This window comes from Sebastes fasciatus, chromosome 14, assembly GCF_043250625.1.
Source record: "Sebastes fasciatus isolate fSebFas1 chromosome 14, fSebFas1.pri, whole genome shotgun sequence".
In the NCBI taxonomy this organism is placed as follows: Eukaryota; Metazoa; Chordata; class Actinopteri; order Perciformes; family Sebastidae; genus Sebastes; species Sebastes fasciatus.
Window position 1 is genome coordinate 25,573,356 of NC_133808.1, and position 26,946 is coordinate 25,600,301.

Here is a 26,946-nt window from a genome sequence, read left to right on the forward strand (position 1 = left end):
TGATCTGAATCCACGTCTCCATGCTTTGACAGATAAGCTTTAATTGTTCACAATCAAGCTCATAGACAAAGCGCCGTAAAAACCATGATACCAGAAAGAAACAAGCAACTGAGGACAAAGGTTTTTATGACACAGGTAGGAGTTAACCAAGGGTATAATACGGTAAAACATTTCTCAGTATTTTGTGTTTCATTATATATACACTCGCTGTTATAGATTACGTCTCAAACAAAACAAAAACTTTTGAAATAGCAGTCTTGAAATACACACCAGTTGTGTCACATTTGAATCATCCAAAAAGGGAAAAGAAATCAAAAATAAAATCAAAACAAAATCTTTCTGCTCACAATTGATTTTCCCTTTTATTTTAAAGATTTTTTTTTCATATACAACATTGTATTTACATGGTCTAGTATTATTTACACAAAATTAACAAGTGGCACTGTGTAGTTAGGAGTTCTTTTTTTTTTTTCTTGTTCCCTACTGGTCTTGTTTTTAAACAAAATAAAAATGACAAATTAAAAAAAAAAGAAACAATGCTTTATGTCTCCAACTTTTTCTCCAGTAGCACTACCTGCCACTCAGCCTTCTACAAAGTGCTGTCCTGTCTCTACCCGACTAGAGCTGTTTTCATCTTTACAAAAATACAACTAACCCGAGCCCTCCCCGCGTCTGGTCCCCTTCCACACTACCTTTGATCAGTACCCTAAACGCACACACACACTACCAATTATGTGTCAACAACAAAACACTTTGAACACAGACAGCTCGTTGCTGGACATTTTGTGCAGATGGAAACTCTGGCAGCCCTGATTTATCAATTATTAACTTTTCACTGCGGGGCCCAAGTTTTTATTTTCCTGTTAGAAATAACTTGTTATTGATGCGGCTTTGTCACGAGGCCTTCAGCGTTAATTCAATTTGATCCAAAAACGGATGATAAGAAGCCACTGGGTGCTGAACGGTTGTTCTTTTGATTAGAAGCTCATACATGTAGGGGTCTGCCGATAACAAAAAAAAAAAGTTCTCGTCCTGTGGAAAACAAGCCTGATTCTGCGCTACTGTACCCATGGTATTCTGCTCAGATGTGTCATTTGCCTTGAGGCCGTGCAGAGAGAGTGGGATCCTTGTATAATGATCCAAAAGAAGAGGCATCTGGGGAGGAACAATGAGAAGAATGGACTGTGGATGTTGCGTGGGCTCTGCTGAAATGACTGATGTTGCCTGACAGAGGCAGATTGTTTTGGGAGAGGGAGAGATAAAAAAATTGAGAGAGAAGAGGAAAGCTTCTTGATCCCACCTCTCCGTGTGGCAAAAGTATGATTCAGCTGTTTAAAAGGGAGGTTTTGAAATGTTTCACACGCAAAAAAAAAAAGACTCTCCAAGAAGGCTCTAGCTGAGTTTCTTCAGTAAAACTTGAGACCAGGTGAGATTAGGTTTGTGGCTTTTATGGCACAACCCTTCATTCCAGTTAACGGACAAGCAGGCTTAGACCAGACAGCTAACAAACTAGATGTTAGAGATGGAGGAGGGAGAGAAAGAAGAGGAGGACACACACACTCTCACACACTCACAGCAGTAGGTTTTTCCAGCAGAATCCAATGTCAGCAGGTACCGAAGCAGCCCGTAAGAAAAATATCTCAAATTATCAAGAGGCTACACTTCATTCCATACCACTATGTAAAGTACAAATTTAAACCTGTACTTAGACAAAAAAAAAAAAAAGACTTGATGCTGGGATTTGTGAATTAAAAAATACAAGTCATCACTTCTTATTAACACGTCATCATCTCGGCTTTAAAACAACATGTGCCTTAAAATGAAGTACCGTTTGGGAAAGATCAATACAAATAAAATTAAAAAAAAAGGAAAAGTGTTGGTTGAATGTTCTGTTTGTGCTGCTTCTTTGAACTGTTCTCTGGCAGACAATCAGACAGATTGAGAAAGAAAATTAAACAGCAAAGGTTGGTTTAAAGCACCGCTCCAGTGACCTCTGAATGCTGGGGGTCATACGACAGCTCGCACAAAGCGATGAGCCACCAGTCTCAACTGCAAATGTGTGAGGAGAGATACTGTTTACAGGATTCAAATGTATTATTAACCCTCTGTATGTAAACACTGAGGGGAGGTCAGTGGAGGGAGTCACGTTTATACCATTCACACTAAGGTTGAGATCAGTTCACTGTCAATTCAGCAAGCGATTGATTGCATGAAAATTCTAGCAGCTTTCAAGAACTAATTAAGAGATACAGGTGTCTGATTTGTTTGGGTACTTTTGGTGCCTTCAAATGGTGTCGTGTTTACCGTGTTCGCGAGAAGATGCCATATGAACGCTCCCATATTCACGATCTTGTAAGTGGAAAGTTTCTGAAAGCTCAGAGTTCACGAGTTGTGACGTGTTTGTTGATGTTGTGAGAAATGGCGGAGGCCATCGAAGTTCATGTTTTGGTGCATAAAAAGTTAATATATTGTAATTTTAGTCGTATATTGTTTTTCTTCATAATTAATAGGTCTGAGGAAAATGTTGGTATTCCCAACGGCCTCATCTTTTTCCTCTGTCATTATGACTTTGCATTTCCTGCATTATGTCACCAACTTGCTAAATTGTTAGCCTCTGTGGCTTCTAGACGCCGACACATTAACGTTAATATTGTCGTTGCTTAGCAGCGGTGTTCTCACGACTTAACCACTTGAACGCCAAGCATTCACGACTTCCCATGTTGTCAACACAAGCTCACGAGTTTCATTTGAAGGCACCATATGACCACGATTTGCTTCTCAGGTTCAGGGGGGAACCAATCAGAGGGAAGCCACAGAGCTTCACATACGGCGGGGATTTGTTGTCAGTGTCTGGCTCAAGGACACTTCAGGGTTTGATTTAAATAACTAATTGACTGCATGTGAATTTAATGAGAGAAGTGAACTGAGCTCAGCCTTGTTTCTTAGCTTCATCAGCCAGGAGACGGCTGGGAAATAGCTTAGATTGTAACTCAGTGAGGCCGCGTGTCTACTGGGGCCTCTCTTTATGACGCTGCCTTCATAATGTGCTGTTACGCAATGTGACGTGAATTTGTTTTGAATAATCAATCAAAGCTGAAAGTTTAATTTCCTATCGTTATGTCACTGGGAGGTCTGGCTGTAGCCGCTGTGGCAGAAGTGAAAGAGAGGTGCCCAGTAAACACTGGCCGTGAGGATTGTAAACCAGTTATGTTCTTCACCACGCCAAACGATGGCCGCTTCAGAGCGCACGTGTCTGTAAGCTCAAAAACACAGCACAAAGCAGGATCAAGAGTACAACTCGCCACAGCATTTGAACAAGAGGTGAGACACAAAGTGCTTTCAGCTGTCCATCTGTCAGTCTGGGCTGTCAGAAACTTAGACGAGAAAGCTGAGAAAGATAAAAACCCAAGTACAATAAATTAATTTTTTTTTCTCCACGAAAAGCAAAAGAAATAAAGAAGTAGTTAGAAGAAGAGGAATCACACTACTTTACTACCTAAGATTTAATCAGGAAAGCATGAAGCTCTAGATTCATACAAACAAACATACAAGTTTTTTTTTGTTCAGTGGACAGGGTTTGACACAAACTAAAACACAATAAATACTCTTTCTGAGGAACAAAAGATAAGGTATATCTCTTTATCAGCTAAAAGGACACTAAAAAAAGGCAGGTCCGTCTGGCAGACTCGCTCAGAAGGGGGCAGGGCGACCCTTTGAGGAAAAAAAAAACTTCCCATCGACGGGGGCAGCCCTTCCCCTTCGTACTTATGGCACTACAGCAATTCCCCATCCACTTTTATTCTCTCGTACTTTTATCTTTTCATTCTTTGTAGACTGTTTTCGTTTACCCTGAACATACAATATCCCCTAATGGTACCTATTCAACACAGCTGGATTTCTTTTTTTATTCTAGCTTGTCCACGACTTTCACGTTTGTTTGTTCGTTTGTGTGTCTTTTTTCCATTTTTGTCAGCATAAAGTGCAACAGTGCTTTTGTTCTCTCCTCCGGCCACCTGGCCTCCTCCTGGTAACCCCCAACAACTGCCAAACGTCTAAAGTCAAGGGTTAGCAGGATCAGGGTCAGGGTCAGGGTCAGGGTCAGGGTTCACGCTGGTCTCGCTGGTGGCGCTTGCAGCGCTGGCGCTGGCGCTGGTGGCGCTTGCAGCGCTGGCGCTGGCGGCGCTTGCAGCGCTATTGGCGCTGGCGGCGCTCGCAGCACTGGTGGCGCTAGCGGCGCTTGCGACGCTTGCAACGCTTGTGACGCTTGCAACGCTATGCTCCTCCACTTCCTCCTCCTCTTCATCCTCTTCTGTCACTTCCCCCACATCCAGCACCTCCACCTCTTCGTCGTCATCATCCTCTTCATCCAGACCTCCTTCCAGCAACTCCCCCTCTTCCATCTCTGATGCTGCTCCTCCTGCTTTCCTCTCCTCCTCCCTCTCCTCGTCCACCTTGTCTCTCAGCTGGTAGACGACGGTCTTGAATGGTTTGACGAGGCCCTCCTCGTAGACTCTCAGGATGGCCTCACATACAAAGCGGTACTGACTCTGATGGAGAGACAGAGAGAGAGACAGAGAGAGAGACAGAGAGAGAGAGAGATTTCAGCTGCTGGTTTAAAGTGGCTGAAAGCAGCTAGACGGACAGATGAATGTGTCTACATACAGGTGTTTGTATCATCATGGCCCTCTGGTCTCTCATGGTCCTGACGATGTCTAGAGGATACACTGGCTGACCGCACTCCATTAGACACAACGCCGTCTCCATGGTGATCAGAACCCCTGTCCGACCAATCCCAGCACTGGAAAAAAGACGGACGACAGAGAATTAGAGTCTTTGAACACGCAGAGACCAAAACATACACAACACCGGTCAGCACAACACACAGACACCAAAACATACTTAACACCGGTCAGTACAACACACAGACACCAAAACATACTTAACACCGGTCAGTACAACGCACAGACACCAAAACATACTTAACACCGGTCAGTACAACGCACAGACACCAAAACATACTTAACACCGGTCAGTACAACACACAGAGACCAAAACATACGCAACACCGGTCAGTACAACACACAGAGACCAAAACTCACACAACACCGGTCTATGCCTATGACTGTGTCAGTCAATCAACATCAAACAACACACAAAACAGTCGATAATGGATCCACCACTTCAGATAATTCACAGAAAGAGCAGCTGTACCTGCAGTGTACCACCATTGGCTGGTCCTGTCCGGCCCGTTTGGTCCGTACCAGAGATACAAAGTCCAGGAAATCAGTGGAGTCATCTGGGACGCCGTGGTCCGGCCAAGCCAGGTACTGGATCTGGGTAAGCTCTCTCTCCTGCTCACTCTGAACACACACACACACACACACACACACACACACACACACACAGAGAGGGAAAAGAAGAAGACAAATTACATTATGCACTGCCTTTCAGAAAGGCTTCTTTATTACTGGAAACAAACAGTCTCACCTCAGTCAAGACCCAAGCTTACTGAGTAATGAATTATTCTCAGATATCACTCATCCTCAGAGCCCAAAACAAGTTATTGTATTTCATGTGGGCGACCTCCTAGCATGTTTCATTGAGCTCTGCGTCCTAGGGGGAGACTGCACAGCACCCTGTTTGTGTAATTATGGCCTTTAAACGTGTTATGAAACGAGCAGTGTGAATAACAAACAGTGGTTTTATTTTCTTCCTCTCTGCTGGACCACTTGGTGATTCGCGTTGTTCTTTCCCAATTTTATTAAACCCCCGATACTGAAGACAATATTATCTGCTACAAAATGTACATTTTTATGTTGCTGCGATCAAACTATAAATAAATATATGTCACACTTTGTCACAGGGAAAGAAAAACAGACAAAGAGGATAGTATAGCAAGGTGTTGTGCACTCAGTGAATAAGAAAATAAAGAATTAGCGAGATTTAAAGCCAACATAATGACGACTTTTACACACATACAGAACCTACAGCAGATAACCACTGACCGCTGTTTCATGTGCGACTCAGAGCCCCTGTGTTCCCCTTTAATATTGCCTCGCTGCATCGCCATGGTAACACATCTATCTCCATGGCAACAATCACAGGCAGAGGAGAATGCTAATTGCCTCCTCCTACAGCCATATATTTCAAAGGTCATGATGCATGGGCAACACACACGGGGAAGTAATCAGGAAAACACAGAGAACAGGACGTGATGAGGAAACAGCAGGAGCATTTCATCCTCCATTAAAAGTTCATTTTCAATTTGATTTAGTCCTCAATACCGGCGTGGGTGTGTCAAATTTATCACATGACACAATGATGTTGAACTAAGAAGGCTTCAAATGTCAAAATAAGACAAACTAACATTCTCCATTTCTGTTTTTCAAACTATCGTCGTCCCACTCTCTGCTCCTCTCTCTCTCTCTCTATTTCAGCAATGTGACTGACTAGGGTGGTTGGGTTGTCATGGTAACCAGAGATCCCAATACGTGGCCCGCATGCAGCAGCGGGAGCCAGAAAAAGAACAGCCCACACTGGTCACTATGGCAACACACCTCCTCGGGGTCCTCAGCGGCTCATCCTTCCTGAGACACGCTGGTCCCTCGCTTTGATTGGACCCAGCGTCTCCCTCTGCGATGCCTTCGGCCTCCTCGCTATCCTGCGCCGCTTCACTCTGTTGTTCCTCTGATTTGCTCCTAATTTTCCTTCCCTGTTTTTTCCCTTTTGAGTGTGTGTGTGTGTTCCTGACTTAGGCTACCTTCAGGGACACATTTCAGACTAAAGACCAGTTAATAGGGGACAAAAGCCGTGTCCCCAATTTGGAAAAAGCTGATTTCTGGGTCAGTGGTTAAGGTTAGGGTTAAAGTAAGAGCGCTTTCACATCACGGACCCGGATCCGAGCACACTTGACCCTGAAGTCCAGTTCGTTTGATTAGTGTGAACGCTCCGTACTCGGGCATGGTTCGTTAATCCATACTCGAGTCCACTTGAAAAGGTGGTGTGGAGTACGGTTCATGTGTACTCAGGTACGGTTCGCATCAGGTGTGAAAGCCGAAAGCAGGAAGGCAGGCGAGAGGTTCTTTAAAATAAAAACAACAGTAAGCGATGGGGCTGGATGACATTTGTGATTTTATTTAGCTAGTTTAATGGTCTGCCTCCGATGAACGAGAGATGCTCAGCTGCTCAGCGGGCAGAGAGAGAGAGACAGCGGGGGGAAACAGAGTGCAGAGCCGGCATATTTTCACATCAAACTCAAACCGGAGTTGGTGATTTTTGGAAAGACCAACGACGATGGTTTTGGTGAGTTTTATTTAGTTTCTGTCAAGTTTGAATGAAGTTTTTTATGACGCTGCGCCACTAGAACACCTGATTTCAACATAAACAAGTAAACGTGTGTGTGTGTGTGTGTGACTACCTGTGTGTGCATGAGAGTCATCTCCCGGACCAGGAAGGCAGAGTTGCCCTCTTCATTGTGGCACATTACTGTAAAGTCTCCGTAGGTGGTGCTGCTGTCTGGATTGGGCCAATACTGGTGACACTTTACCTGTAAACACAGACACAGTATTCTGTTTACAACTGAACATTTAATTTACTTTAACACGCCACAACTGGGGTCAGAGGTCAGGCTCTGCTACAGAATAGCATCTCTCTTGAGCTAGCCAACTGTTCTTTGCTATTATAATACACAAACATATAGCATATAAAATACATTCAGTCCATCTGGGATCATTAAAAACCTCCAGTGGCATGCAGAAAAGATGACGATTCTCAAAGTTTCCTTTTGCAACTAAACTATTCTTTCTAATGTCAAGAGAAATGATCAAACTCTGCATATTTGCAAATTCACACCTAGTTTGATGATTAAGGGATCCTAGTTCTATTGTTTTCACAGTTACAGAACTTTTACTCACTTTGTGTATCATGAATAATGCTCGAATGAATAAAAGATGAAGAAGAAGTTGCATAAAAACAGTGTTGTAAATGATGAAATATTGTGACAGAAGAATTGAGATTGAGAGACGTGTATTTCATGGTACACCGTCATTATTTTGACATTTAACAGACTTACTCAGTATTAGAGACTGGGATTCTACTAGGGCTGTCAATCGATTAAAATAGTTAATCACGATTAATCACACATTTTTTATTTGTTCAAAATGTACCTTAAAGGGAGATTTGTCAAGTATTTAATACTTGTCAACATGGGAGTGGACAAATATGCTGCTTTATGCAAATGTATGTATATATTTATTATTGGAAATCAATTAACAACACAAAACAATGACAAATATTGTCCAGAAACCCTCACATGTACTGCATTTAGCATAAAAAATATGCTGTTATTATCGTGTTAACTTTGACAGCCCTAGATTCTACAAATGGCAAACCTGGGTTTTATCAGGCTCACTAAATTCAAAGCGATGCAGCCCTCTCTTTATGTTGTCAGTGTCAAGCTATATTGTGTAGTTGCGGCCAGCAATGCCACATGTACAGTAAAGGTTTCAATAGATTCCCTGGCAACAAAAAAATATGTTTTTTCCATCATGCTGCAGTCCATACTGTTTGTGGTTTCCAGTCTACATACCCGTCCTCTCTCGACCTGTGTAGTCAGCATGACCACCATAGACGAGCCCTGCTCCCACGTCATTTGCCAGAAGTCGGGGCAGGTGTTGGGCAGAGGGCCCTGGCACGCTATGTAGCGGTTTATAAGACTCGATGCTGGAATCTCCATCTACAGAGAGACAGAGACACATACAGAGATATTAGGTTGCAAGGATCTCCCTTTACAGCTACTCTTTCTAAATTATTTTCAATTGAAAGGATTTGCTTTGTGTGTTTTCTGCAGTGCAGAGAGCCAAATGTTCTCCGGTTACTCTAAAAAAGGTACAACCACTTCAAGTCTGGCCAAAAAATAAATCAAGCCCCTTCCAGACATGCTCTTCAATACTTTAACGTGTTAGCAGCGCTTGGTCTCCTGTTTGAATAAGCCTCTGAGTCACTTACAAGGTCAGACCTAGAAACATTATCATGGCACTAAAATATTAATTGAATGCCATCCCACAACGCCGACGTTAAAGCAGCACAAGGTTAAATAAACAGAGACATATTAATTGTGCGTCTTGGTCCAACTTCTAAAGAGCACTGCTGCACATTTGATTTTAATTTCTTGTTGACACAGATAAAATCAGGTTCTCGAGGAGATTCTTCTCATGTCAAATCAGTCGAATAAATGTGCTTTCATGGATACTTTTTACCACACAATGAGGCGCAAGAGAGGAAAACACATCTCAGAAAACTACTATAACCATTGGAGCTGCAAGGATTAATCGATTAGTTGTCAACTACTAAATTAATCGCCAACTATTTTGATAATCAATTAACCTGTTTGAGTATTTTTTAAAGAAAAAAAAGTGAAATTTCTCTGACTTTAGCTTCTTAAATGTGAATATTTTCTGGTTTCTTAACTCCTCTATGACAGTAAACTGAATATCTTTGAGTTGTGGACAAAACAAGACATTTGAGGACGTCATCCCCGGACTTTGGGAACCACTGATCGATATTTTCTGACATTTTCTAGACCAAACAACTTATCGATTAATTGAGAAAACAGTCGACAGATTATTCAAAAATGAAAATAATCGTTAGTTGCAGCCCTAACAACCATCAGACCATCATTCTCTCTAAACTTTCATCAATGCCAACTCGATGAATATCCAAACACTTCACATACAGAGGAAACTAAATGAGAATAACAACTGTCATTTTTAACTGTATGCCTGGGCCCTGTCAGATTCACAATAAGCAGCAAGATGTGTTTCATCTAATAAATGATGACATTGATGAGAAAATGTATTAGTGGATGTAAAGGGTTGATTAGACGAGTGAGAAGCGGTGTCCTTCACGCTCACAATGATCATTAATTAGAGATTAGAGATAAACAATCATTCAACTGAAAAAGAACAGTTTTAAAAATCCATCTTTGATGCATCCTGTGAGAAAACTGGGAATACTGTTCTTCCACCATATTTTCCAACTCACTGCTGTTTTCAGTGTGCTACTCTATCTGTAAAGGTCCCACCATGTTTAATACAAACATCACAGGGCATTTATGTAACTTCCAGAAAGGCATTACTTAAACAGATGTCTGAAAGGGGCTTAAATGAATAACATCCACAAGCTGCTGATAGCTTAACTGGCTGACTCAAAAACATGCAAAACATTAACTCACGATGTTATCCGCTTGTGAGGCTCATGTGGTTAATTCATTCACCAGTACAGCGACCATAGTGTTTCAACATGTGTTTTGATGGTTAGCACAACAGACCACCCACCACGTCTCAGACGAGCAGAACGCAGAGATACTGATGGAAGGATGAAAGAGAAAGAAACGAGGAGGAACAAACTCACATTGATGTAATTTGCATTGATGTAGTCATCTGTGCTCTTCAGAATGACCCGCGTGGCATCATCTGCAGAGGGAGAGAAGAAGAAGAGAAGGGAGTGAAAATTACAGACGGAGAAAGACAAAGAAACTATTGACAAACGTGCATGGAGAAGAGAAGGAACAATGTTGGTACATATTTAAACACAACAGAAACAGAGAACCGTGTGCGGTCACGTACATGGAGAGATGTCTCTGTAGCGATTTTTGGAAACGTTCTGAGGTAATTTGGCACACAGCATGGTCATCCCCGGCCTCTTCCTGTACAGTTGCTGTAAGAAAAGGAACACAAATATATATATATTAACAAATTTGTGTCAAAGACTTTATTTAATCTTATAGGTTTGTGAATGTTTCATTTACATATCTTGAGGTCAGAGTTCAAGGGACTCCCTTTGAAAATGGCCATGCTAGTTTTTAACAGCTGTTACGTGATTATAATAAAGGACAGGAAGTTACAGGAATGTGAAAGAGGAAAGAAATGGGTGACAAAATAAAAGCCATCAACCAATCAAACAAAACAATTCCACAAGTTTGTCTCTTTCTCCTCACATCAAACTGTGCCAGTATGGCTCCACCGATCAGGCCCTCCTTCAGTGTGACCATGGAGTCCCTCAAAGCATGCTGGTCTAGCTGGGCGGGGTCCTGAGGGGACTTCTCAGGGATATACTGAAAATCTGGTTCCGAGTCCACCTTCTCCTCCACAACGTCATAGATGGCTGAATGGGACAGAGGAGAAATATGTCACAGTTTATATACACACAGCTGTTTTATGTAGGTTGAGGCCCGGGGGAGTTCATTTACCGTTAAGTTCATAATGAAGAAGGAAAACAAGATAAACTAGTCACAGCTAAAGGAATATATAGTTCATGCAAATATCTACATGCCGACATTTCAGAGAAGCAGCTAAATCAAATAATGTGAATTGCCAGGCATTCAATACATTGATGCAATCATATATCTACTGTGATGTAAGAGAGGAGAGAATACATAAATCTCTCTCTGACCCAGTTAAAATACCAAGAATTTCCATCATCTTTAAAAGCTCCCCTCCCGTTTCTCTGATGCAGATTAAAGGAAATGATTTGCCGTCATTCGACACGGTGGACACATACAGCTGAGATGTACAGAAAGCTAAATGAACAACTTCATACATTGTCCTATAAAACTACAAGAGTGAGAGTGAGCAGTCCAGAACAGACCAGAAGAAGACTGCTGACCAGATGTGTAGCTGTTAATCTTCAGGAGTGGGCTGAACCAGCTGGCCGTGTGTTACGCTTTGTCTAGTTTAGTGTTTACAAATCGGAGAACCGTGCATCACTGTATTAAAATGTGTTGCACCACGCAAAGTAGAGATTAGCTGTTACTAAATGTTTACACCCGGTAACTAACAGATGAACCTGTGATGATGTAGCTGGCTGAAACAACTGAAAAAATGCAAATATATGACCTGATATATGATAAATTAATTTTCATACTCATGAGATGATAACTCAGCCATCTCCATGACAACAGAGCAAACTCTATCTGTTGAGGAAGACCGTGAAATAAGGTTTATAATGTTGTTATTTATGGCAGTTATGTCACAGCTTGTGATGCTACAGTGACTTCCTGTTTATACTGTTGATTGCTTTTGATTGGACAGCGCTAGAGATGTTTCCTAGCAACGATTTACACGAGGGCTTCGTCCGAAATCACATACTATGCACTACACACCCAATGTGTGTACTATCGTTCAACATACTTTTGTGTGAATAAACAGTAATATGTATCTTTTCGGACGCACTGAGGGGTAATTTACGTCGTCACTTCCTGAGAGCCTCCTTGCCGGTTGGAGACGTGTAACCATGGTAACACATTGACGTTACAGAGATGTCCGTTAACGTCTGCTATGAACGTTGTCTCCACTGCCACACTGCATTGTGGGATATTTATAAATTATTAAAACACTAGTTTGACACAGACACACTCTTCTTTGTCATTGGTCGAGGCTGCGACTTTGCCAGTCAAAAGTCACCAAAGTTGAACTCGCAAATCGCGATACTGCGAATTTCACACATGTGACTATCAGTGCCAAAAAGGTAAAAGTGACACAGTTTATCCAACCAATGGGAACAACTCACCGTTCGGTCTGACCAATAGGATGAGCTCTCCAGAGTGGCTCTCACAGCTGGCTTTGATGAACATGACCACCTGGTCGTGGGTGTGGTCAGAGATGTCCCGCCCGTTAATTAACACCACCTGGTCGCCCTCGTTAAGTCGAGGAACACACAGGTCGGCCTGAAGAGGGAAAGAGAGGAAGAGGAGAAAGAGAAATGGAGAAGAGACAAATGGAGACACATTGAGTACGGTGACATAACATCATTATTAGATTAGTAACATGTTTAGTTTGATGAAATGTCTCTAGTAGGGGGGGAAATGTCTTCACATATGAGAAGATAGTGGCAATTTGTGAGGCTGCATTTGTTTCATTAGTCCTCTTCTGACTATATGTGGTGGTTGTTGACTTACCGATGTTCCCGGAGCCACTCGAGACACAATGATGGGCATCTTCTGGTCAGCTCCACCCTGAAGACACACATGTAGGCAAGATCAGTTGCCAGCACAAAGCTTTGCACACATTTTCTCTCTTTCTAGGGAGCAGTTTAGGCAAGAAGTGGTCATGATGCATGCAGACAATTTGTGCCAAGGATTTTGACTAGTTGGCATAAACAAGTGGGGAAATGAAGACAAGATAAATGAAGAGATGAACCAAGGAACAAAAAAAAGATAGAGGGTCCATGAACAGACTTTTTCCGATTGTGTCCCAATTATTATCAGCTCTCACCTTGACATTGAAGCCAAAACGTCCGTGTTCATCAGGTTTCATCTTGATCAGGACCAGATTATCATGAGGGACAACTCCATTTAGCTGCAGGAGCAAAGTTGGACACAGATGCATCAGATTCACATACTGCTTTCCTCCAAACCATCCTCCTCTGACGCTCTGGCTCTAACACTAGGCAATACTACTTGTTTTATAGCTGGTAGACTGTATATTGTTTTACCCGGTTCTACTGTTGCATTAAGAATAAATTTGCACTTGACTGGAATGCGAACTCCACCTCTTCAATATAAGATCAAGATTTAAAGCAGCAATTAATTAATTTACTTATTTATCTTATTTATTTATTTATTTTATCTATTTTTCTTTTCCATTATGGACATGTGGGCGTGGGGAGGAATTGATGGCTGATGCTGTTTCTATTGACTGTATTGAAATATATATTATAGTATATGAAAATCTCAAACATATTGTTTTAAAAAAAGGATTTAAAGCGGCAAAAAAAAGATTTTTGGCCACTTGGGGGCAGAAAAAACACCAAAACAAACTGACAAAACTGAGAAAAATTGCTTTGCAGAATAAAATAACCTTTTTAATTGTGAGAAGTAGTCATTGGAGGCATCTTAGGTTGTCATTTAATTTCATTGCTACTTAGAACCCCCAAATGCACATAAATATAAAACAATTTATTTAATGAAATCTCCTGAGGACATGCGCTTGTGCAACACATTTTATCAAATATATTGAAGAGGACTACTGGGGTGAGTATTTTACTAAAATGCTTTATCATCCTACTAACCTTTTTTAAATATGTAACGAGTGTTACTGTCTTGTTGTGACATACTGACCGTGGTCTTATCAGCGTTGACGGGAACATCGTACATCTCGTTGAGGTGGTTGTCCAGGAGGCTCTGCTGGGAGTGGGCCTGGATGATCTGGCTCAAGGTCTTCCTGCTCAGCTGCTTGGGTGGCAGAGCTGGAGGCTGGCCATCTATCCCCTCTGGAGACCTGAGGGAAGTCAACAGAGAGAGAGAGAGAGGGGGAAGAGGGAGTTTAGTTTTTTATGGAACAAGTATTTCTCCCAACCAATCTGATTGTTCCAGCTGTGGTGTTATTCTCTTTTGCATCACTATTGTACATGATCACACTTGTATAGAAGTAAAGAACAAAATATTACTTCTAGTGATGCACCAATGTGATTCTCAGTATCTGTATCAGTATCGGTCCGATACTGGCCCAAGTCTCGGATCGGAAGAAAAACTCAGATCTCTACTTGAGTAAAAGTAGTAATAGTACAATTGAAAATACTAGCTACAAGTAAAAGTCCGGCATTCAAAATATTAGGCTATACAAGTAAAAGTATTAACATCAACATATACTTAAAGTACCAAAAGTATGATGCATTTAAGTGTTCATCACTTTAATGTTGCAGCTGGTAAATGCGGAGCTCATTTTAATGACTGTATATACTGCTGGGTAGTTTAATCTATAATAATACATCATAATTTATTAGTTAGTAGTATTTGGCATTAATAATCTGAATCTGCAAAGTAACTAAAGTTATGAAATTTATTAAATTTGGTTGTTTAAGAGAGGGAAAAAGACGGTATCGAATTGGTATCGGTATCGGCAGATACTAAAGGTTGTGGTATCGGACATTAAAAAGTGGCATCTCTAATTACTTCATTACAATAGTTAAATTAAAAATGAAACTTGCTGTTTAGCAGAATAACTGCTGATGAAACGAGGGAAACAGCCTGGCACTTTAGAGATAGTGGCAAACCAAAAGGTACAAACAGAAAAAAGGTACGGGGAAAAGACATAAGTAATAATGGTCTAGCTGAAGATTGTCGTGTTTGTTAAAGAGGTGGGTGCTTTGGTAGGAAAAGAGACAAACAGATAAAGGGGAGTGAGAGAGAAAGAGATTGCAAGAGACAGAGAGGCTTAATAGCACTGTGTTAGTCACAATGCATTAACCTCAATAAAAGGGCTGCAAGAGGAAGGAAAACACCCACCCACCCCCCACCCCCAACCCCCCCTCCATCATCCAGACAATAAAAGGCAGTCAGTGTGTACGATGAAACAACACGATCAGTCAGGTAAGGCTTTCAGCAGCATCATGGCTCTCTCTCTGGGGGGTAAAAGCCAGTCATTTCACTCTACGTCTGTATCTGGAAGTGTGTGTGTGTGTGTGTGTGTGTGTGTGTGTGTGTGTGTGTGTGTGTGCAGGCACTCCTCAGGGGCGAGAGCACCAGTCAAAGAGCATTGCCTTTGTTTTGGCTGCTGCTACTGGTGCCACTTTGTGTCTTAAACACACACACGGAAACTAACATGTATTATGGGTCAAAACCAGGTCAGGCTTTCAGCGGGCCTGAGCTGAGACGGAACATCCTCCCTGCATTACTGTGTTTCCTCAACACGACATGGACGGCTGAAACGGATATGAAAGTATCTTCACATTATACCACAACGTAGCCAAGGCCCTGGTATAAGGAGATTTAACCCCTTTTCTACACCAGACATCACTAAGCTCTAGGGGTGGGGGAAAAAACATATACAATACAGCATACCTTTTGCATGGCAATATTGTATAGATACACGGACGTCATGTATATAGATCTTTTATTATTATCAACTAACCTCTTAACAATTCAACGGCCCGACACAGTTGCATGCAACGCTGTGTTATATTATATGATATAATTGTACCTTTTTGTTGCCAGACACTGTCAAGGAAATATAGACAGTGCATTTTCAAAAACCATCACTGTAGTGCGCCGCGGTTAGCTAAACAGATAATTTTCACTCTACACAACTAAAAACAGAACATTATAGAGCGAGTGTCTGCGGGTTATGGCTCTGTTGTACTGCTGATGTGTGGAACTGACACAGCGTATAACTGTGGCCTGTGGGAGGGAACGCAGATTCTAATTTAGCTTTTATTGGAGGAAAATCTTGGGAGGAACGTTTGGGGAAATTTGGGCCTGAGTGAAGTGACAGACGTGAAAATATTGAAATAAGTTTTGAGTCGTGTCAGCTAAGATTGCAAATATACAGTCACTGTATATGAATGTTAAAGATTAAGGATGCCTGATGCTCACCAAAGAATGCAGACTGATCTATTTACAGCAAAGAGGTGGTTATTACATATTAGATTTAGAACTGATATCTCCCAAACAATCAAATTGAATCTGGACTGGAACCAAATCTTTTAAGAGAACATCACAATGGGGTTGGCGGAGGCGGTAATTCGGAGTCACAAAAGCGAAGCACGTTTCTTTTAACAATAATCTACTTTTGGAAATTGTAACCAGTGAACTATATCTGGAATATTTGCAGCCCAATAGTAATATCGGAGATTAGGAAGGTCCAGCCCACCCTAAAGGATTTCTTTTCTCATCTTTGGGGTTTTTCATGGATAAACTAATCTTCTCAACAGAGCGGAAAAACTATTCAGGCAAGAAAATTGGGAGATTGGGAACTTGGGATGCCGAAACTGCTCACCAGGTTTCCCTTTTCCTGCCATCCAGTGGTCGTCTAAATGAGCTCTATTTACAGAAAGTTATCAAGTAAAGGCATCGTGTAAACAGCTCAGTTTAATCTTACATTATAATAACATTATGGTGAATAGCTTTTGTGCTACAGGCTGAATGTGGGTGTGGACAATAACAGCACGCATACACGAGAACAATCATTGTCACGTCTTTGATTATTTTGTCTGCAAATTACATAAAAATATGGTCGAGCAATTAATGACCTATTGCTTTTTCAAATCACAGGATGAGGAAGAAATTGCAATATTTGTTAAAGGATTAATTATGCAGCGCTATGACTATCATGATGGACAAATCACATAAAGCCAATAAAATAATATGGATGGGTAATGTGTGTGTGTGTGTGTGTGCGTGTGTGTGTGTGTGTGTGCGTGTGTGTGTGTGTGTGTGTGTGTGTGTGTGTTGTCTGAGGAAGAGAGAGCAGGTGATTATGTCATCGTTTGGCTCTGTAACAGAGCGATGAGCCAACAACTTGGCGTGTGTGTTTAGCTTTGTAGGCAGCGGAACTACCACTGTAATGTTACTTAATCACTCTGATTTCCAACTGAGAAATGTTCCATCTTTCCATCTTTATTCTTTCTCTCTCTCTTTCACACACACACACACACACACACACACTCCTACTGTGTCAACAGATGAAGCATGCCGTATCTACTGTACACAATGCATCTTTTGCCTCATTCAAATCACAGAGACTTAAACACAAATGGTTCCAGGCCAGCAGCACATATGTGCATCTTACATCCATGACTCATTTCCAGCTCAATATAGCAAAATGATCCAGCTGGACAATCAAACATAGCATGATATTTAAGCGTGTATTAAGTGTCTTTTTCCTAATCAGAACAACAATTTTGACAACCAGTCGTTGATAAATGCTGTTAAATTTGCACAGACCATCGACCATTCTCATAGACCTCTATACAATCAGACTTCTTTTTGCAACCAGAGGACAACATATCGTCATTCAAAGCCAACAGAAACAAAATAAAACTCACCAAAACCGTCTTGGTTTGTCTTTTCCACCGGCCTCTTCCACTGTTCCAACAATATGGTTGAAATAAACTCTTAATCCATAGCGTTAGATGGGAAAATGTGCCGACCCTGCATTCCCCGTGATTATCGAATGCACATCCCTAGCACAGACTGGTAGAAACGTCGTCACTGAATATCATTTTATTACCGTACTAGCTCGGAGAAAGGCTCACACCAGCATCGCTGAGTGAGTGAGCGAGCACCTGGGCAAGAGAGCGAATGAGTGGAGGCAAGTTTTGCAAACAAGTCTTTGTTAAGTGTTTCCACCTCATATTCCACCAAGATTTTGATCAATTAGCCAACAAAGACCAAACTCCTGAAGGCCGCGCTACAGTTTCAGACAACGTTTGCAACAAAGAGTATTAGAAGGTGAGGTATGTAAGTGCTGAAGTTTACTGAAAGAGATTCGAAATAATAGTTTTCTGTTTTCAGAATCAATAATGTACAATAGCAGGAACATTTCATGAATGCACCAATATTTTATTTTATTCTCTAATGTCCCGCCATTCTTTAGAAGAACCGATCTTCTAAAATTTTAACATGAAGAGTTTAAAAAGTCACTCATAACTCACTTTACTTTTACTCATAGGCTTTCAGGCTTTGATACAGAAATGTTGAACTTTATTAGTTCAAGGAATTCGCCCAGATACTTTATAGTGTGTGAGCACAATAAGGACATGCCGAAAACACACACACACATGCTCACACACTAATTCCTAGTTCAGCCCTGTTGTATAACCTCTCCGCCCTGCTACCCGCTATAAACACATTTTACAGGCTGTTTTTCAAAGGCTTCATCTTTCAATGGGGCCAGCTAAGTGACAGTGGGAGAGGGTGTGAACTGTTGGGAGAAGCCACAGGCACAGACAGACATTTAAAAACCAGCCAACTCAGCAGCAAAGTCAGACAGAGTGGCACTAACGCTGATGAGTAAAATTAAACTTCTAAATTAAAGGGGGGCTTTTTTGGTGGGGGTGCTTTATTTATGTCTCGGTTAATTTACAGGGAAATTTCCCTGCCACCAAGGCAAAGGTTGGTGTGTTTTTTTCCCCCCAAAGACAAACAGCTTTAAAGAAAGTGTGCAGGATGTGTGTGTGCATCAAAAACAAAGAATACAGAAGAAGAAAGGACACGTGGGAAAATGAGAATGATAGTAACAAGTTTCCCATGACAGAGACTTACGGTGTGGAGTCCAAGCTGATGCTGTTGGCCTGCGTGGACGACGCTGACTTGTGATTGGAGGAGGAGAAGACAGGCAGGCTTGGTGAGGCGTGGATCACATGATCGACCAGGTGGCCAACGGACGACGGGCGTAGTCGTGTTCCTTCTTGTACAAACAGTGAGTTTCTGATGAACAAAGACACATAGTGTTTAAGAGCTGAGAATACAACTTCAAAAGTTTTTTTGGTACTTAACAAAATGTGAAAATGTAAACTGCAGTCCAACAGGCAACAACAGCTGTCAGTGTGCTGACTTGACTATGACTTGCCCCAAACTGCATGTGATTATCATAAAGTGGGCATGTCTGTAAAGGGGAGACTCGTGGGTACCCATAGAACCTGTTTTCATTCACATATCTTGAGGTCAGAGGTCATGGGACCCCTTTGAAAAGTTTTTCCTCGCCATAATTTAGCGCAAGTTTGGAGCGTTATTTAACTTCCTTTGCGACAAGCTAGTATGACATGGTTGGTACTGATAGATTCCTAGTTTCATATGATACCTGCTACACCCCCCGAAGGATCGGATGGGTTAATGCGTTAAAGAAATTGGTGCCGTTAAAACAAATTTGCTTTAACTAATTATCACGTTAACTTTGACAGCCCTAGAAATGATGCAGTGTTTTCTTGATTTTTTTGGGAGAAATAATCCAGTCAGAGCTCAGGGGTCATGGTTGGGTATCAGAGACTTTCTCAAGGACACTCCTAGTCCTGAAATGATTCAACGATGATCTTCCATCAACCTCAACCTGATATGAACCCTGAAACTTGGACTCACTGATTGGGCGTCCCAGGCGGCGAGCGAGTTGGCAGGCTCTGGGTCTCCAGTCTCTCATCTGATAGGCTGTTCCTGCTGACCGACTCCCAGTCCGTTCCGCCCACCAACTTCCTGGCCAATGGCTTGCTGGGAGATCTATGCAGACCGAGACATTTGCTAGGTTGTGACCAAAATAAAAACAATAGTAGCAACATAAATTCATGTGGTGTTCATTGAACTAAGCGAGAAAGACAATACCTGGCAAACACTCTGTCCTTGATGCCTTTATCCTTTCCATACTGCACAGACTGCACCTCCGTCCGCCCGCTAGAGACAGAAACAACAACAACCGCTGTCAGTGGACTGTCATGGAAAATCAAACTTTAACTGGAGTAAAACAAGCTGACTCTTAACTCTTGGATTTGTAATTTCCAAAGGTATGTTTATTTTTACTTGCCCTATTTTCTTCATGGACATGTCTACCTTAACATACTCAATATGGATATTTTAGCATATGATACGCTGTTAAAAACATGTTAATAGCACAATTCAAAAGTGTATCCTTGCTGGAAAGTCAGTCAATATCTTAAGAGCGAAAACACACACACACACACACACACACACAGCAAGTGGTTACATCACTGCTGCTCAATAATGCATCGCAAGACCTCCAATTCTCACTCACATTTCTTAGAAAAAGGGAAAATAGCCATGAAGTGAAACTAAGTTGTCACAAGGCATAACACAGTACCGAGTAAAATGTTTGTAGAATTGATTTTATTTTGATCATTCAGTCCCATTTTCAACTTTAAAATCCCCCAAAATGTACAGTATATCACCAATGTAAAGTTAGAGAGGTGCACGTGGACACCATGAATAATTAAGTTGTGGTTTTCTGGGGGAAGATAGCATGAGAGAGACCCACAGTAGCCTTCCAGTGTTTCAGCCTCTCAACCCAAAGTGAAACAACTGCATCAACCTCCAAACAAACATGTACTTCCTGTTTCCCTGGAGTGGCACTATTGCTCAAAGTCAGACAGAGGCAATACAGACAAAGCATCCACAAGTCTGGTCCATGTACGGTGTGAGTGTCTGAATGAGTGTTTGTACATGTCAATCTGTCAAAGTCTGGCTGTCAAGGGAAGACTTTTCAGAAACTCTGTGTTGCTCTGTGGATTCTCTCCACAGTGTATACTATATATATGTTTGTGTCCTCTTGTTCTTACCAGTATCTGAACTTTGAGCCTAGAGTGAAGTAGTGAGCAAAGAAGTTCTTCTGTGGTGGGATGGGCCGATCCAGCCTGAAGAAGGTGTGGTGCTCCACACAGGCCTTCCACAGGTTTTTACAGGCCCGGTAATTCACCATGTTGAAACCCAGCAGCGTTTCCCGGGTCTCAGTCTGTGTGCGGGGAAGGAAAGAGACAAAAAGTTAGTGGGCGTTGAATAACACCTTGGCATTCAGACAGTTTATCCGTTTCAACTGTTTATCCATTACTTTTAGCATTAATCGCTGTGGAAATCATGTTATGCGCTCGGTATGGCACACCCTTGGTCACCTCTACAGAACACCGTTAAGCTTAATGATCTTCGGTACACAGGCGGAGTTTCTCAAAACTAAACTATTGGTCCCAAAGACATCAATCAAAGTGTAGACTGTTTAGGGATATTCCCCTGAAGAACGAGCACACAAACATGTTTGTCTGGCTCTTAACAACAGAGGAGTGCTCCCTGGTGTGGTGCTGAAGGGTGAAAAGTGTACGGGACATCGTTAGTCTACATTTACCACTTCAACTGTTTATCCATTATACTTTTTAGCTTACATTTCCATTACCTTTCATTGTATTCAGGTGATATAGCTGACTCAATATGTGGTTATATTTTCTAAATCAAATTTGTAACTTCTAGCTATATAATCTGTTGAACTACTCTACAATCTTTCCTTTAACCCTGGCAACTGCAGCGGTACCCCGTGGGGTACAAGTACACTTGGTTGGGAATCAAACAATTGTAAGCTACTGGGGATGATGTTTATTTATTTCAATAGAAAGTTAATCTAACACGCAAAAGCAGGTTGTGTGCAGATACAAATATATATGCTGAAGGCCAGTGCAACTCTCTACGGAGGAGGAGGAGACAAGAAATGGGAGAGACAAAAAAATGAAAATAAAGGAACAGCAATAACTCACTTTTTTACATTAAAAAGAAGGCTTCAAATGTGAGAGCGGTCTGTAAAATTGTTTGTTACATTGAGAACAAAAAGAGATGCACGTGTCAAACAAGGGATGCTGGAGGACACAGTGGGGGAATTAGAGCAGAGTCAACCAGGTCACAGACAGCAGGAGGTTAATCTGACACTGATTACACACACACATATACAGACGCATCGCAGCAGTACATCTACAGTATATACACACAGTTATACAGTCAGTATGTACGGAAACACACACACAGGGTAAACTCCATCTGTTCAAACGTCACAATTGCGGGAGGGAGGTGTTGGTTAAGAAGTGTGTGTTGTGTATGTGTGTGTATGTAAACCTACCGCCTCTCTTCTCAGCTGGATGAAGAACTGTTTGCACTTGAAGGAGATTTTCACTATTTTCAACCTGGAAGCAGGAAAAGATAAAGTTATTGTCTCCACAGTTAATGAGCCTATAAACCTGTATTGAGACACTGATGTCACATTTTCACAATTTTGTGAAAGGTCAGTCATTATACTTTGGAAAATATCTGTAGTAGACATGCCCCAAAACAAAACGGTGTAACAAACCTGAACACAATTACCATAGTATAGCTTGTTAATTGATCATTTTGTAATGCTAAAAAGGAATAAAATCATAAGGCAAATGTGTTTCACAATTGTTTTACTGTAAAGTAGATGAAAATGTGTTTTGAGCATTTCAATACGGATTAAAAAAACACAGTAACACAACCAAATCTATTAATAATGTGCAAAAGAAAAGGTCGGTGTCGTGCGATGGAATCAAGCAGTGTCACGACCTGATGTTTGACATTATGATCACTGCTTTTTAATTTCATTGTGTTTGCTGAAAGGCCAGCTATTGTCATAATATTCAATGGTTATTGTACTACTATAATCATTAATACTGTTTTTTTAGATATATAGAGATAGCACTGAAGAAAGTAGCACTGCTTCCGATTCTTGTCATATTATCTGAGTAAGAAAAGAAACCAAATACATTGAAAGAAAAACAAAGAACAGCTTTATTTTCAGCAGGTTTCAGGATGATAAAAGCGGTTATTTGCAACATTGTGATCCTCAACATCTATAGTTTTTCCCTTGTAACTTTAAGGTGGGGGAAATCATCTTATTCCACACTGCGTGACATTATATCAAACACATATTCTGTGTCCGCCTCTTCCAGTCCATCGTTGAAGCTTTATGATGTGAGTTAAATATTCAAACCCCAAACTCCATAATTTGTTACGACTGAATATAACAATTGCTATTTCTGGAAGCTAATTTACAGCGCTCTGTACAGCTCCATCATTCTCATCCACCCAGGACATCTTTCTGATGCTATTTTTTCATGGGTGTAACTAGGTAGCTAGCTGGGTATGCAGGAAGATGACGTTGACATTCCTTACCCCGCTTATAAAGCTCTAATTGGTCGACTGTTTAACCAACATGCCGTAAATGAGCAAAACACCAGACTTATTTTAATCGCTGCAAGAAATCAGAGATCTGGGTGACTATTCAGACGTCTGGAACCAAGCTGGGCATATTTTTTGGAAACTTTGTGATAAAAACTGGAATTTAAAATGTTTTACAAGTCTGAACAATGTTTGAACGCACAGCATAACTTTGTAATGACTGACCATCCGGCATCTCAGTGGTATTTGAAAGGTTAAAATATATAATAAAATATGAATATCTTTTAATTGTTCCATGCACAAGTTGAAGCTTAGCCCAATCAGCCCTATTTAAGCACTATATAGGGCTGTTGCAGTAAAGGAACTTTCTCTTGGGGGATAATGATTGGCTCAACAGCGCAATATACAATATTATTAACCTTTTTCTTTTTTTGGGGGGAGAGGAGTTATTCTGTGGTATTTGTACAGCCCCTCCTCCATTGTGATTGGGTGGCTGGGTAAAACGTGACAGTGACGAGCGCAGCGTTTCACCCAAAATTCAACATTTCTCAACTCTGCGACCAGAAAAAACACCAAACGTGCAGAATAGACGCCCAGCGCCTCGTCACGCTGCTGCCGTTTGTAGCATAGCGGAAATACACGGCACTTCCATTGCAAAGAATTCAAAAAAGAAAAAAACTTGACCGTAACGGTTGTGGCGGTTGCTCGTCACCCCCTGCAGCTGGCTTGCAATAATGCAGTTTTTGCGACAGTCTTAGCACTTTATAGGTGAATTAACGCATTCATGACTGGCATGTAGATAAACGAAGAGCATGTCCACACTTCACTTTCAGGAATCATAAATAGAATAGAAAAGCACACTTCTCAATGAATGAAAGTAAGCTGATCCATGTGTCACATCCCCACTGACCCACAACCTCCGACCAACCGTTCCTCCTTCCATAGCTGGAGGGTGAGAAGAGTATGACCACGCTGGAGTCTCCCAATGGTTCAACGATGCCTATCCTTTCTCATCAATCTGTGTATTATCTAGTTATAGATAGGTATAAAATAATATTGGAACCAGTAGACCACACACGCGGCCGCAGTAAGAGGTCTGCTGACGAGCAGAAGCAGAGTAACATAATCCCTTCCTAGAGCTCTGTTGCTGCTGTGACTCATCGCTCGCTGCTGCTAAATATATTTTACATACTTACTCACACACTCTTGCATGGACAAACACACACACACACACACACACACACACACACACACACACACACACACACACACACACACACACACACACACACACACACACATGCTTAGGCAGAGTGTGAGTCATGCCCCATCTAAGTGTGGCTCATTTGTCAGGCTGCCGTGAACAGAAATAGGAAAGAGGCAAAAAAATCGAAATGTCTCTCCCTCTTGACCCTTCATTACTGTATCTTACAGTTCAGTTTATAGTAGAAGAGAGGGACAGTGAGGAGAAGAGAGGAGAAGGGACAGATGTAGAAACAGTGAGCCTTTGTTTAAGAGAGGATGAAGAAAGAAAACATGAAGAAGAGAGAAGAAAATCAGTGAGGGTGGAGAGACACTGCTGACTATTGTGTTGCTCGCTCTTTCTCACACATGGCAGTGGACAGCTGTTGGGGACACCACTGTTGGTCTCTAAATTTAGCTCAGCTGACTGGATATGCAGACACACACACACAAGCAAACAGTTTTTTCTCCACTTCGGAGGAGGACTTTGCATTGATTCATTCTTATCCTAACCCTAACCCTAACCAAAAGCCAAGTCTTTACCCTAAACATTTCATGGTTTGACCCCAAATGGGAGGCCAGTCCCCAGATTTATGACTTTGGTCCCCATGATGGCAGTAATACAAAACCCTTCATTCTACAAAACCTTACATGATCCCACACTCATCTTATGCCGACCTTACACCAAACGACTTTTCAAGCGATTTCACTGTCGCATACATATGTCCAGTCATGTCGGGATAAAATCAAAAGAGTTTTGCTAGAGTTGCGACGCGCACCTGTGAGCTCGATGGTTCAGTGTAAAATTAACATAAAACTCAGTCCAAGCTGTCTTTAGTCAGTCTTTTTCTCGTTCTTGACGTTCCCGATAAAATCAAAGAAGTTTAATATTATCGTAAGTTCGATGACGCGAACATAGTCAACAACCAATAGGTGCGCTCTCTCTCCAGCACCAAACAGGAAGCAGCAAACGGGGTAGAAAGTAAACATGGAGATACGGGTGGAGTTGTGGCGTGAACAAGAGTTCCCCTCCTTGACGTGTCCTCCCATTTGTACCACGATAGAGTGGAGAAGGAAAAAAGCTAGAGCTCTTGAAATCCCCGTTGTGCTATATGCTATAGCTAGCTAACCACTTGGTGCCTTCAAATGGGGTTGTGTTGACAGCGTTCACGAGAAGAGTCCATATGAACGCAACCCCTCTCGTGGTATTCACGACCTCGTACATTTGCTACTGGAATGTTTGCTATTAGCCTACGAGCTAATCGTACGTTTCAGCTGCCTACAATCATATAAATCTGGCTGCAGTACTCGTTCTCCCTCTTTCTCTCATAGATACATGTGTGTGTCGATTTATATGATTGAAGCTAGCAATCTTCAGCTGAAACATACAGTTAGCTTGTAGGTTAATGGCAAACATTCCAGTTGCTAAAGTTAGATTGCAAGTAGCCCCATTCGGGGCGAGTTTTTTTTCTTGTAAATTTCCACCAGGATGTGACATCATATCAAAAGGAATCTAGTTGTAGTCTTGTAAACAGTGACCCTGCAAGATCCCCAGTCTTTGCAAAATATTATTGTCTAAAAACTCTGTGACTTAAGACACATTGTCTTTAGATGTGAGAGGGTGTCAAACTCCTAGTGTGTGGTAGGCATTACTGTTGTCAGACGTTCACTGATGTTCACACGCATACACACCAGCTGCTATGTGCATTTGGTCAGGGTGTGTGTGTGTGTGGGTGTGTGTGTGTGTGTGTGTGTTAAGCCTACACACGAGTGAATTATCTTCCGGAGTTACAGGGATTTGAGTAGTTACTATCCCACCCCCGGCACCCATTAACATTTAGCCTCCCACAGTGCAGCAGCAGAGGATGGGAGATTTCCAAGAATCAATGCTTTGGAGAGAGAACGAGAGCTAGTAGACATAAAGAGTGATGTGAGTAAGTGAATTAGACAGAGAGAGGTGAAAAGAGGACAAAGAGAGAAGGAGAACGAGCAGATTGGATGCCTGTAATATTTCCAGGAAACCTAGTTCAACACAAAGCCCCTCGCCCTAGAAAAATCTGGTGGAATCATCTGCATAATTCTAGCAACTAAGGCTTAATGTCAATAATCACTATGTGAGAGGCTACCAAAATATTACGCAGCACATTTCTCAGCAAAAAGGGTTCGTGGAGGCGGTTCAAGTGGAGCTGCCAGCAGGTTGATGGACAGAGAGGTGGGTTTGTGACGAGAACATCCAGTTTGATTCCCCAGCTGAGGGG

The 26,946-nt window shown here is 41.7% G+C and overlaps 1 protein-coding gene across 6 annotated transcripts in view; it reads right to left on the reverse strand.

The window, feature by feature from the left end:
• Positions 1-3,485: 3,485 nt before the first annotated feature.
• ptpn4a (protein tyrosine phosphatase non-receptor type 4a) overlaps positions 3,486-26,946 on the reverse strand; it is an 84,989-nt gene continuing 61,528 nt past the window's right edge. For 3 of the 6 annotated variants that reach the window (XM_074657517.1, XM_074657516.1, XM_074657512.1), the window contains 17 exons: positions 22,374-22,437; positions 21,058-21,230; positions 20,090-20,158; positions 19,853-19,987; positions 19,040-19,204; positions 14,117-14,276; positions 13,272-13,355; positions 12,956-13,012; positions 12,568-12,724; positions 10,997-11,163; positions 10,626-10,716; positions 10,411-10,472; positions 8,588-8,734; positions 7,418-7,546; positions 5,212-5,360; positions 4,663-4,798; positions 3,486-4,547 (listed from right to left, as the gene is read on the reverse strand). In XM_074657517.1, the coding sequence (XP_074513618.1) occupies positions 4,059-4,547; positions 4,663-4,798; positions 5,212-5,360; positions 7,418-7,546; positions 8,588-8,734; positions 10,411-10,472; positions 10,626-10,716; positions 10,997-11,163; positions 12,568-12,724; positions 12,956-13,012; positions 13,272-13,355; positions 14,117-14,276; positions 19,040-19,204; positions 19,853-19,987; positions 20,090-20,158; positions 21,058-21,230; positions 22,374-22,437 (2,434 nt within the window). In that variant the 3' untranslated portion in view covers positions 3,486-4,058. Of the gene's footprint in view, positions 4,548-4,662; positions 4,799-5,211; positions 5,361-7,417; positions 7,547-8,587; positions 8,735-10,410; positions 10,473-10,625; positions 10,717-10,996; positions 11,164-12,567; positions 12,725-12,955; positions 13,013-13,271; positions 13,356-14,116; positions 14,277-19,039; positions 19,205-19,852; positions 20,009-20,089; positions 20,159-21,057; positions 21,231-22,373; positions 22,438-26,946 lie in introns of all 6 variants that reach the window. The other 3 variants (XM_074657513.1, XM_074657514.1, XM_074657511.1) reach the window with 1 other exon arrangement.